Source organism: Centruroides sculpturatus, unplaced genomic scaffold (assembly GCF_000671375.1).
Source record: "Centruroides sculpturatus isolate CEXI.00-Female unplaced genomic scaffold, Cexi_2.0 scaffold49, whole genome shotgun sequence".
Lineage (NCBI taxonomy): Eukaryota > Metazoa > Arthropoda > Arachnida > Scorpiones > Buthidae > Centruroides > Centruroides sculpturatus.
Window position 1 is genome coordinate 185,110 of NW_019384317.1, and position 12,591 is coordinate 197,700.

Sequence of the window (12,591 nt, forward strand, 5' to 3'; positions counted from 1 at the left end):
CATGAAACTGGCAGGAAACTTCACTGAGTGGTATAATAATGATGGTTTATTAGCTTGACTGGCAGATCAAATGACACGTTTGCTTTTGTCTGTTGCTGGTAATTCAAAGTGTGATTTATCAGACCACAGAATTTCATGCCACTTTTGTAGAGACCAGGAAAGATGTTCTTTGGCTCACTGTACCCATTTCTTCTTTTGATGTGCTGTTAGCAAAGGTTTTACACATGCTGCATAGAACTGGAAATGCATTTCTTGCAGTCTCCTCCATGTTGTTGATACAGATACATTCTTTTCAGTTGTATCATTCCATATTATAGTTACATTCAATATCTGTTGCACGGCGGTTGTTTTTTACGATTTTTTTAAAACTCCTATCATCAACTTTTGAGGTTTTTTGTTGATATCCAACAGCTTTCTTAGGTATAGCATAGCCATGGTTAGTGTAATAAACAATAATCTGGTGCACTGTTGTTTTGCTTAGCATTAGCTCTTCTAATAGCTCTTTCAGACATGCCACGACTTTGTTTAGCAAGGATAGCATTCCTTAAATCTTCTGAAACGGCTTTTCTGCTGGTCGTTGTAGACAAAATGCAAAGGTTCATAAATAAAACTAAAAAAGCACCTTATATCATTCACAGGCTAAAGTGAGGCTAAAATAATCAGTTGTTTCAGAAATACTGCAATTATAACATTATTTAAATGCAAATTATTGACCGGTTTATGTTCATTGGACATGGGTGACGCAGTGGTCTATGTTTATTGATGTCTGTGACTCAAGTTTGACTGGCTCAATTTTGTTAAACTTACAAGATATCAAGTTGATATTTAGCAAAAATAGAGATTAATTAATGTATAATTGTTTAAAGTTATGTAAAACATTCATGCAATGAATCAAAGATACTTTTTTTTAAACCTATTTATTGGATGAATTGTAAAATTGGCCTGGTCTAAGTTCAGTGGTAACTACTGTATTTCAGCAATTTTGAACAATCTTTGAAAACAAAATAAAAATTAGAATTATAAACATTAAAATTTCAACTCTAACCTATTTATTAATGTATATTTCATTCCTGATTCTTTTTTTATTCATATTTCTCCTCATTTGCATATTCTTTTCTTTAATTAATTACACTTCTATGCATTTGTAGCTAGAACTATTTTAAGATGATCAATACAAAACCTTCCTCACTTGTTTCTATCCGTTTATACACGAGTACACTGTGGTCTCTACAGAGTACTGAGACCACAGTGTACCTGAAGAAGGCCTATTAAGAAGACCGAAAACGTTCATACTCGTGTATAAACGGCTAGAAACAAGTGAGGAAGGTTTTGTATTGATCATCTTTTAATTAATTAATTAATTTTATTTATTGTTGGCTAGAATTAATTATATTTAGTATTTAAATATATTTAATAATGACATATAACTTAGTACATTTAGCTTTAAATTTGCATGGATTAAGTTATTCTCTAACTACATATAATATTTAAAAAGCTGTTTTTTAAATATGATATGTGTTTTAATTCATACAGTTTATAATTTTAATAATCTGTGATTTATTATTATTGAACATTTGAAGAAATGCTTAATTCTATAGCATCTTATATTGGTGGAACCATCTAGGTGACAGTCTTTCTGTGAGGGCAACCAATAATGTAAACACACACAGCAGGGCTCATAGCAACTCATTATTTTCACTATTTTTCAGATTGCTCATTATTCACTACTATTTGAAAAAAGTCACTTTTCTCACTAATTTTGAGATCTGAGTATACGTTACAAGCTATATACTGTATTTTGGATACAATTATGACATGTTTATGAGACTTGTGACAAAATAGATAATGTAATCATTAATGACGTATCCATCTTGCAAGAGTTCATCATGATTAGCTAGAGAAAGTATGGCAATTTGAGCAAAAGAAGGAATTAGCTAGACCCAGCAGTCACTTAACATAACAAATTTCGAAATGAACCAGGAACTTTGTCAAACTTGCATCATTTTTACTTCAAATTTTTATTAAAATTTCAAAATATGAAAATACCACCAAGATAATTCAATGGATAATGTATTTTGGACCAAATGAATCTAGAATGACATAATCCATGCAGATTATTATGTCAAACTCTATTGGTTGCGGTATGAGTCAGAGAAGAGAAAAGTATTCTTACTTAAGTCTTATTTTGAAAAAAGAAATAATACTGACAATTAATGAACACTGAAAATGAAGATTACACTAATAGAAGTTAGTGATGGGACGATGAATCGGAATTGAACAAGTCTTGTCACAATTTCTGATTCTTAAAACGATTCTTCCACATTCAACAAGAAAATTAATTATATGTTTCAGTCAAAAACGTCAGCAAGTGTTTCTGATATAAAATAAGCTTAGTTTTCCAACAAAGCACAATGTAACAAGGGACTACTGTATTAACTTTATCTGAAATAAAATTACATATTTATTTGTAGTACACAATAAAAGCATGCATATCCACATATAAGTGGTAAATTTTCGGGTTTCTTTTGGAAGATTGATTCTGGATTTCCTGATTGTTTTCTATTCTTAAGCTTGATGTTTATTAATTAATGAATGTACTATACTCATAATGTAAATCATTCATTTTACTAAATGAAAATAAACTTTAGAAAGTAATCAAAAGAATCAGAATTGGGAGTTTTCACAGAATTGAAATCAGGAGAAATTTTGGTATCGTCCATCACTATTTAGAAACAAACACTATTGATCATATACAAATCATACAGATTAGTAGAAGAAATTACAGTGAAAATAAAAAATTATTAATCCAGTGCNGTTAAATTTTTTGTTGATACAAAAGTACAGCGGGTGATCGGTTAATGAACGTAATCCGTTCCAAGACTGTGTATGCTACCTGAATTGTTTGTTAATCAATTATTGATGGACCATAGATTTTTTACAGTAATTTGATTAATTCATTCTAGAGACCCCAAAAATAAAAAATTATTAATCCAGTGCAATTGCATATACCAGTTCCTGTCTATTTTTTTTTTACAGAAAGGTTTCTCACTTTTTGGTTACATTTTACTCCCTATTTCTGTCCAAAAACTTACTTTTCTCATTGGTTTTGACTTACATATGTGCCCTGCTATGAATTCTGATATAACTATAACTAAAACTACTTTTTAATTCTAACTAACTCTGTTAAAATTACACTTACATTTACAAGAATAAGGTTTCAAATCATGGAGAGAAAAAACTTGTGACCATTTAGTTCCAATTTTAATCCAAGTCTGGTTCTCATTGTTTTAAAATACTCTATTTTATGACCTTTTTTTTACTCTTTTCTCATGCCATTCTTAACAATTTCTTAGAATGTCCAGAATAAAACAATATTTACAAAATATATACACTCATTGAGACATTATTTCCATAGTTTATGTTGCAGTGATGTTATTTAGCACAAATATATTTAATATGAATTAAATTTTTGATTTTTTTAACATATATTTTTGAAAATAAAAAAGTTTAGTAAGATAAGAAAAACATATGAAGTAATTATAAAGCTTGTCTAACATATTGAAAATATAACAATATTTTCCTACAATGCCCATGTTTTTGCTGCCTTTTTAACGTAAAACACTAATAATAATCAAAGGAAAGTGTTCATTTCATTATTATTTGCTTTATTATTCTGTAAAAATATTAAAATAATGGAAAATTTGAAAGAATTACATTAATCAGATCCTAAGATATCTTCTAAAAATTTAATTAAAATTTTTAAATTAATATTAAAATTTTTTAATAATCTTAGCATAGTAAACGAAAACAATTATGTTCATGTGCATATTAATTTATAAAAATGCATATTACTGTACATTTCAATAAAATGTTTGATTATTTAGGACGATGACAGTGAATTTATGGTGAAATTAGCAAAATTAGTAAATGTTATGGGAACGTCTGTTCTAACTTCCTGGACAAAGTAAGTCTTGAAATTTCTTTANTATTAATTTATAAAAATGCATATTACTGTACATTTCAATAAAATGTTTGATTATTTAGGACGATGACAGTGAATTTATGGTGAAATTAGCAAAATTAGTAAATGTTATGGGAACGTCTGTTCTAACTTCCTGGACAAAGTAAGTCTTGAAATTTCTTTACTAATTAAGATATAACATCTAACCTTTTTTATAGTAAATGGAAATAAATGTATATATTGTTTAATGTATTAAATAGTTTTTTATGAGTAAGAATAAAAATATATTCTATTATAATATTTATTGTTAGGTTAATTACTCTGTAGAATTATAACATATAAAACTGTATTTTAATAAATTTTTTTACAATACACATGTTAATATAATGATTGTATGTAATATTAATGTAATGTATATTTTATAAAAGAAATTGGGAGTGGAGGTGGCTCACCTTCACCTTACTGCAATGCATTTAATTGAAAAAAATTAGTTTTAAGTATAAAAACTTTTTTCTGTATAATTTGAAAACTAAAAATATTGTTTTAAAATAAAATTCAATATCAATGTTTCAATTACAAGAGCAGAAGTATAGGTATCTCTTGCTTATTTGCAGGATTTGATTAATGTGCAAAATTAATTGCGGCAGTCCCTTTATATATGTGGCTTTACCAGCTGTCTTTATTTAACGTTGATACTGTATTTTGATTAATGCAATTTTTATATATGCAGTAGGATTGAAGGATTAATTAATCACATTAATTAAGGGCTACCTATAATTACACAAAGTAAATATATTCTAATATACTAAAATAATTACAAAATACCCATTGTGTGCCTCTTCTATATCAGTATTTAGAGTTTAAATGTTAGCTAAAATTTAATACTGCAATTAATTGTATTAATAGAGAATGTAGATCCTACTGTTTTTAAATTACATTTGTCTTGATAACTGATTATTCAGATGTGCAGTTTCATTTTCTCAGTCCTTTCAGTTTTCCATAGATGCCAAATAGAATTAAATTCTCATTAATTTGTCATAGATCCAATTATAAACTTCAGTTAACTGGTTGAAATTAAAGACAAGATTTTCTATACTCATTTTTCACAAAAATAAGATAGTTATTTTCATAAAAGCAGATGGCTGAAAGGCAAAGATTTCAGTACTTCATTTAGAGAAATCATTCACTCTGCTGTTCATTGTTCAGTGTGTATTAAGTAACTTTGCAACACCTATGCTTTTTAAATTAGGCATAAACAGTTTTTCCTTAGGAAACAAAAACAATGAAAATTTCAAGGCTTTGTACACATTACTCTTACAGTTCTTTTCCAGAATATCTTATTATTGTCATTGTACAGATAGATAGACAACAAATTAGTCGTCTTCATTTGAAAATATCTTTTTGGACTGTAAATGATCCTGACTGAAGTAGAAATTATATATATAAATACATTTGATAAGAAAAGGTAATATTTTTGATGATTTTTTCCTCTAAATATGTTTTATTATACAAGTCCATTTCTCTTTACATTTTAAATTATTTAATTAGAAAAATTTGGCTATGTAAACATGTTTTTTAAAATCTAGTTTTAATTACTTTATCGTGTTAATTTCTTCTGAGTTAAATGTGATAGCACAATGTATGATTTTCAGTCTAGAGATGTCATAAAGCAGAAAATTTGCATTTTCATCTTTGAAAGAAAATTATTTGATTAGTATCTATGAGAAATAAAATTGCATGAAGACTATGGATTCTTCTGGACTATGCTAAATAATAATTTTACAACAAAATAAAGCACTGAGGTAATCAGTGCTTATTTTTAAGATAAGAAAATGATAATAATAAGTGTGTGCACAATTTAAAATTAAAAACAAAATGAAATTTAGAGTAAAAACAATGTATATTTATTTTCTTATTGTGTAATTTGGATATAATTTTATAGATATCTGAACAGATAACTATATTTTATATACGTGTGAAATAAAAAACAAACTTAAGTATTGTATCTTATGTTAGCATCTGCTAACAAAGGCTATTTTTTCTCTGCTTAACTGATTAATCAAGTATCTGACTTGGAAATTCTTAGATCAAAATGCTTGAAAATTTCGAAAATTTTCTTGAGTCTCAGGAGGAAAAGCAGCTCGAGACTTGAGATTTTTATAAAAAATATGTTTACAAATAATAAGCAGAAAATCTATTGTACATAGTAATTTTAAATTAGTAAATAAAAAATTTTAGTAAATTTTATCATAAACAATGGTTAAAATTTTGATTACTATCTAATGAAACGACCACAGGTAATAAACATATTTATTATAATTGACTCGTTAAACATAAACGTTTGCATTAGATATATGTTAAGTTTTTTTATATATTGTTATATATGGTTAATAATAATTATATTTTTTTGTTTATTTTGTGCTTACATTTTCACTTTGTATAAATTAATTCAAAATAACATTTGTTTACAATAAAACTCTCTACTTTAATTTAAAGCATACATTTAATTCATTGCATAAATATATTAAAATTATAATACATGCATTGAAATATAATAATTATAAATAAAAAAATAATTTTCATGGGCAAAATTGTATAGTCTGGGGAATGGAAAAATAGTTACGACTCAAACCCTGTTTGTCAATCTGCTTAACAGTTTGATAATTACCAGTCCCATGGACAATATGTTATCAAGATTAATTGTTGTTGTAAAGATTATTGTTTATAGTTAACTTATGGGACTTATCATGCATTGAGACTTATTTATAAATAATTTATTATTATGCTAATTATACCATAAATAATTTTGATTTTTCTGTATCAAGATTTCCTAGTATTTATAAGAAACAAAAATAGAATATATTAGATGATTTCCATGCCGATTTTAATTAATTAATTCAACATTTTCATTTCATTAGACATTTTTAAAAGAACATATTTATTTAAAAAACAGAAGAAATGGAGACTAAATTAATATTAATTCTATGATTATGTTGTATGAATAAAATAAAAAAATAAAAAATATAATAAATCTTTCAATAAACTAATTCTAGCCTGAATATAGGAGTAGGCTACGTGAGGGATGTTTAAATGCGAGAGATGCTGAGAGCCTGTCGTCAGTGTGGAAGTACATGATTAAAAAGCTCACTAAAAACTCAGGCTAGAATTAGTTTATTGAAAGATTTATTATATTTTTTACTTTTTTTATTTTTTATTTTATTTTGTGTTAAGTTTATATATTCTTCCGTTTCTCTTGTATATTTTAAAAAATTTTTGTTCAAAATTTTGATTTAAATATTTGTATTCTATACATGGAACGTATCTGTTCCATTTTCGGTTTTTGGACCTGATGATGGCCTGTTAATCAGGCTGAAAATGTTAGTTTTTCAATTATATTTCTCAGCAACAAATTAAGGTGTTTATTTTCTGTGTTTATTTGCTGAGCACTTTTAATGTTTTTTTACTCATTGTTTTGTGTAAAAGTAATGAGGTTTGAGTAGTTATGATAATCAAAGTTATCTCTCCTGCTCTTTTTCTGGAAGCTATTGTATTGCAAACCTATCAATGTCACACAATAAAATTCTATCAAATCTTAACATTTTTTATTTATTATAATTGGATAAATTGTATCATTTAAGATTTTCATCTTTTTAACTTTAATTACATGTTTTTAATATCTATTTTTTAGAGTTTTAAAATTGGGAGATATGCAAACTACAGAAGTAATTAAAAAAGCAATTGAAAATAAAATTCCTTTAATGTTGAAGTTTCTTAACCATGAAGATGAAGATGTATCACAGTCAGTTTGCGAGTTTGCCAGAGAGTATCTTCAGTATTTAAAACATGAAATAAAACTGTCTTCTTATGATGATATGGAAAAAGCTAATGTAGAGGTACAAAAAATATTTTTTAGTAATGTAATGTTTTGTATATTATAGAATAAAATGGATCTTACATCAAATGACTGATAACATTTTATAAAAATGATGGTGTGTGTAGTTTACATTTCATTATAATACAGTAAAACCTCATTAAGTGTAAGGATGGTGGAAGTTTAAGGTGTAAAAAATCCCAACTTTGAATTCAGAGTTAACAAGATCAATACTTGATTTTCTCAAATATTTCTGTGGCCATAAACTTTTCACTATCCAGCCATTCCTCAAGAATCTGTTCTTAGAATGATTATAATAGTGTATACAGTTTATGACACTTTTGAGTGCATTGTCAAGGTGCCTCCTTATGTACCAATCAGAAAGCTGGTAACAATCTATTTCAGTAAAAGAATATCACTACTAGGTTATAATGGCATGGTTGTGTTTGATGTGGAGCTATAGTGTTTGTTTATCTTAATTGTATTTGCACAGAATATAAGAGAAAATGGCATTCACGGACCTATCAAAGGGTGGGGGGATACAAAGAAAAATAGGTTTGAGTTAAAATTACCGGCAATTTGAACTTAATGAGATCATATTATATGGAAAGGCCTATATACTGTTTTCAGGACCTATTGATAGCTTTGAGTTAATGCAGATCAACTCGGTGAGGCTTTACTGTATTTACATTATTTTAACATTACTATAAAATTTGTTAAAAGATTTTTAAATACAAAAATAAATTTTTTTTCTTAATTTATTTCTTGCATTCTTGCAGGCAATGATATATATTATTATAAACAGATATAAATATGATGAAACTTACAACTTCGCTCATCAGGTCAGTAAATTATAATTTTATACAATGTAAATAATAATCTCATTGTCATCTATGATAATTTCTTTCTATTTTATAAATCAAGTTTTACATTTCTCATAGATTAATGAATTCCTCAAATGGCCTTCAGTAGACTACGTAATCTCTACCTAGTCCAATTCTTGGATATAAATATTATTGTTTAATTAAAGATATTATTATTATTGCTAATTTTAATTATTTAGCAAGTAAAACGGTGAAGCCATTTTTGGGACGAGACTGTCTCGGAGAGCGCAGGCAATGCATGCGCAAATCTTGCACTCGTACCTGTTTGTAGAAACAATCTCAGCATTTCATATTTTCTTTTGACCTGGTTCTCAGTCCTCTGACTACCTACAAGTCTGGTTTATTTTATGTGTGCATGATTTGGGCATCAAATACTCTGTGCCAAATTGCAACTCCTGACATGTACTCCTTCATACCTCTAAGGTGTGCATCTGTTGACAGCAGCATGATTTTAGAGACGAGACAAAGTCTCGTCAAAAACAGAATTATTGTAAATATTGAAGTCAGATAATGTGAAATGATTATTGATCGATTGTGTCACACATTTCCAATATTAAAAAAAAGTAAAATTAGAATGCACACTTTTAACCAGAATAAAATAAAAATTTTGGGGGCTGAGTGCTAAAGGTGCTTAACACACTAAATACTTTTCCAAAATATTCTTTGCTAAAATGGGGGTGTGTCTTATATGCCATAAAACATGGTATATACTCATACAATTTGTATTATACTTATTGTATGAATTTAGATTGTATTCCTGCAGATAATTGATTGTTCTGTTTGAATATCTATAACTGATGAAGCCTGAAATAAAGTAGATAAAAGTACTTCTAATTAATATGAAAATGTATAACATAAAATGATGATATAAGCTTAAGTAATATACTATACAAATACGCATACATCATTACAATTTATTTATAATTTATAAATGATTCATTTAAACTTAACTTTGTAGTTCTATTTTTGAAAATTAAAGAAATTCTGAGCATAATATTACATGGCAATTTGTGACACATTTCTAAAATAAGTCACATTCACACATTCATAATTCAAACTTTGTTAAAATTGACTTTTCTTTTTTATAATTCAATATTTTATATAAACATGAATAAATATGGAAGCCATTACTTCATAACAACTATTTATTTATTAAGTTTTATTATTTCTATAATCGTTTAATAATTACAAACATTTTATTTTCATCTTAGGGAGAAGATGAAGCACTGTTTGACGAATATAGAAAAAGTTTAAAAGTTTTATTTGACAATATTGCCCAATTGGTAAATATTATTTATTTTATTTAGTTTTTGTTGCTTAAACACTATGTAGTGTAATACGAACTTGGCATTCTTTAATCTTTAAGCAACAAAGAGGACTTACAACACAGTTTCGGATTATCAAAATATTATTTACTTTTACACATGAATTGAACTATCTAATTTTTTTTAATAAATTATTTTCATTTGATGAAGCTCATTAAATTTGCAGAAATTATAAATTAAAATTACTGCATATTAACTGAGATTTACATTAAGAAGCTTTTGACTTTTTAAAGATTATTGCCTCATTGCTTTATTTTATTTCAAAATTTCCTCTCTTAACTATCAATTTACTAGCACTTATTACAAAAATAAAGACAGAGTCTTAAGGACTACTATCTTTATTATCCAAACTTGAACTGACTTCAAAAGATTTTTTTATTATTCAAAATCAACATTTTGATCAAATAATTGATATTTATTTTTATTAGATTATACCTAAATTGCATTTCTTGGGGATAAGATTTTAAAATAGCCATTAAATATTTACCTGTAATAAGCTAGCATTGAATATGGAAAGTTATTTTGAACTATTTTTTTCCAAACAAGTATTTAAATAGAAATTAACTAAGCTAACAATGACTTTTCTAGGAAAGACATGGTTCAATGCTAAGAAACTTACATTATTTAACTCATTATTTCTAAGTAAAGTGAAATAAGTAATGTCCCATTTTCAGTTTATTGTCTCTAATTAAATGGTTCTAATTAAATTTAATTAGAATCATTTACTTAGTTTAAATTAAATTAGTTTTTAATAAAATATTATAACAAATGGCCCCACCTCAATTTTAAAGTTTTTTCAGAAAATCAAGTTTAAAGTTTTTTGTCAGGAAATTTACACAATTTGTTGCCTGATTTTTTTAATATGGGATCTGATTAAAAATAACAATAACACTCACTGGTCACTATCTTGTGAAAATAACAGAGCCCAATAGTTTTAATCATAGAACAGTGCTAGTAGAAGCATAATCTTCTAGTAGGACCATCCATGCCAGTAAGGTCCATGAAGAAAAATGAAGCAAAAAACACAATGAGCAGAGTGGGTGGCTGCTGAACAGCATCTGTCCTCACTTGTTTTACTTACTTGTTTTGTTTATTGCTTTTGATCTTTAGTTGGTGATAAGATCTAAAATTTAAATAACTTGTTTGGTTATCACAAAAAATTTAATGTAACTAAGGGAAAAAAGCAATGAAGAATAAACTTATAATATTAAAAGAATTATTTTTTTGTCTTGCGACTTTCAGTTCTTCCCAAAGATAATGAAACAAAAGTTTATTTATATTTATCTATTTTTTTTTAATTATATCAAATTAGTATTCTTTTTTAATATGATTATTAAATTATCTTTTATCATAAGAAAATTAGACATTTTATAATTAAACGTATGATTGTAATCTATTGATTTTATTTTAAAAAATTATTTCTGATACCATTTGTTTTATTAACATATTTTAAATTTATACTTAACATTTTATACAGGGTGTCGGGAATTTTCAAATACAGTCATATCTGTTATTTATCATTTAATTGCAGTTGTTTAAATGTTACTTTATTTCAATAGCAAAAGCCATTGCAGCATCAAATGTAGTCTAATTCCAGCAAGTATCCTCTGAAATTACCTGTTGAAGTGTCTTTCCTGCATTGAACATTGGACAAGTAGGCAAGTTAATGAGTAACTCCTTTTAGGGCCAAAAATTGGCCTTACTATCATTATGTATTAGTTTAAATTTTTTCTGCTTTGGGTTTTTTCCCTTGCAAACAACTTTTCCATTGACACCACGATTTGTTAATTAGGCAAATTTTTTAGATAAAACTTTATATTTTAAGGTGTTAGTTTTAGGCCAATTTTACACATGACACAGCAATGTTATGGCTTTGCCATTTAAACAAAATAACATTTGAACAACCATGATTGGATGATAAGTAACAGAGATAAGATTGTATTTATAAATTCTGACACCCTGCATACGTATGAAGTTACAAAAAAAGTATTTTTTCTTTAATAAGATTTAAAATCTTTACCTTAAAAGTAGAGCAAGCATTTAATGTAATAGTATTTCATTATAAAAAAATAAATTACTAATAAATATTTCCTTTAAAAACAGGATAAAGAAATGGTTTTAACCAATGTTCGGGAAATGATTGTAAAAACCTTGCAGCAGTGGCGGACTGCTCCGTTTCAAGATGTCGAAGTTGCTATTACTTTTCTGTATCTTTTGGGAGAAGCTATCCCAGTAAGTTCTGTTATAAATGGTATATAATTATTATTTTCATTCAATAAATTTATTTATCTGTATAAAAAAGAAAGTAGTCTATCAGNAAATCATTTTGTAGGAGAAAGTGATCGACAGGCTTCCATGACAGAGATGTTGCAATTGGTAAATTTTAATATTCTGAAATTCTTTATATTGAACATGTTAAAGGATTTTGAATAATCGAGAATTTACTGTGTATTGGATTCAAATGCTTTTCTAGTATACGCTTACATAGTTTATACTGGATATACATTATGTAACTAATTTACATCTACACATATCATTTAATTGCAGTTG

At 26.7% G+C, this 12,591-nt stretch overlaps 1 protein-coding gene across 1 annotated transcript in view; it reads left to right on the forward strand.

Annotated features, from left to right (window-relative positions):
* The window catches only part of LOC111623842 (exportin-T-like), a 64,340-nt gene that overhangs the window by 31,447 nt on the left and 20,302 nt on the right, over positions 1–12,591 (forward strand). The window contains 6 exon segments of the mRNA XM_023366563.1: positions 3,885–3,964; positions 7,650–7,854; positions 8,612–8,674; positions 9,928–9,999; positions 12,145–12,292; positions 12,359–12,417. Coding sequence (XP_023222331.1) covers positions 3,885–3,964; positions 7,650–7,854; positions 8,612–8,674; positions 9,928–9,999; positions 12,145–12,292; positions 12,359–12,417 — 627 coding nt within the window.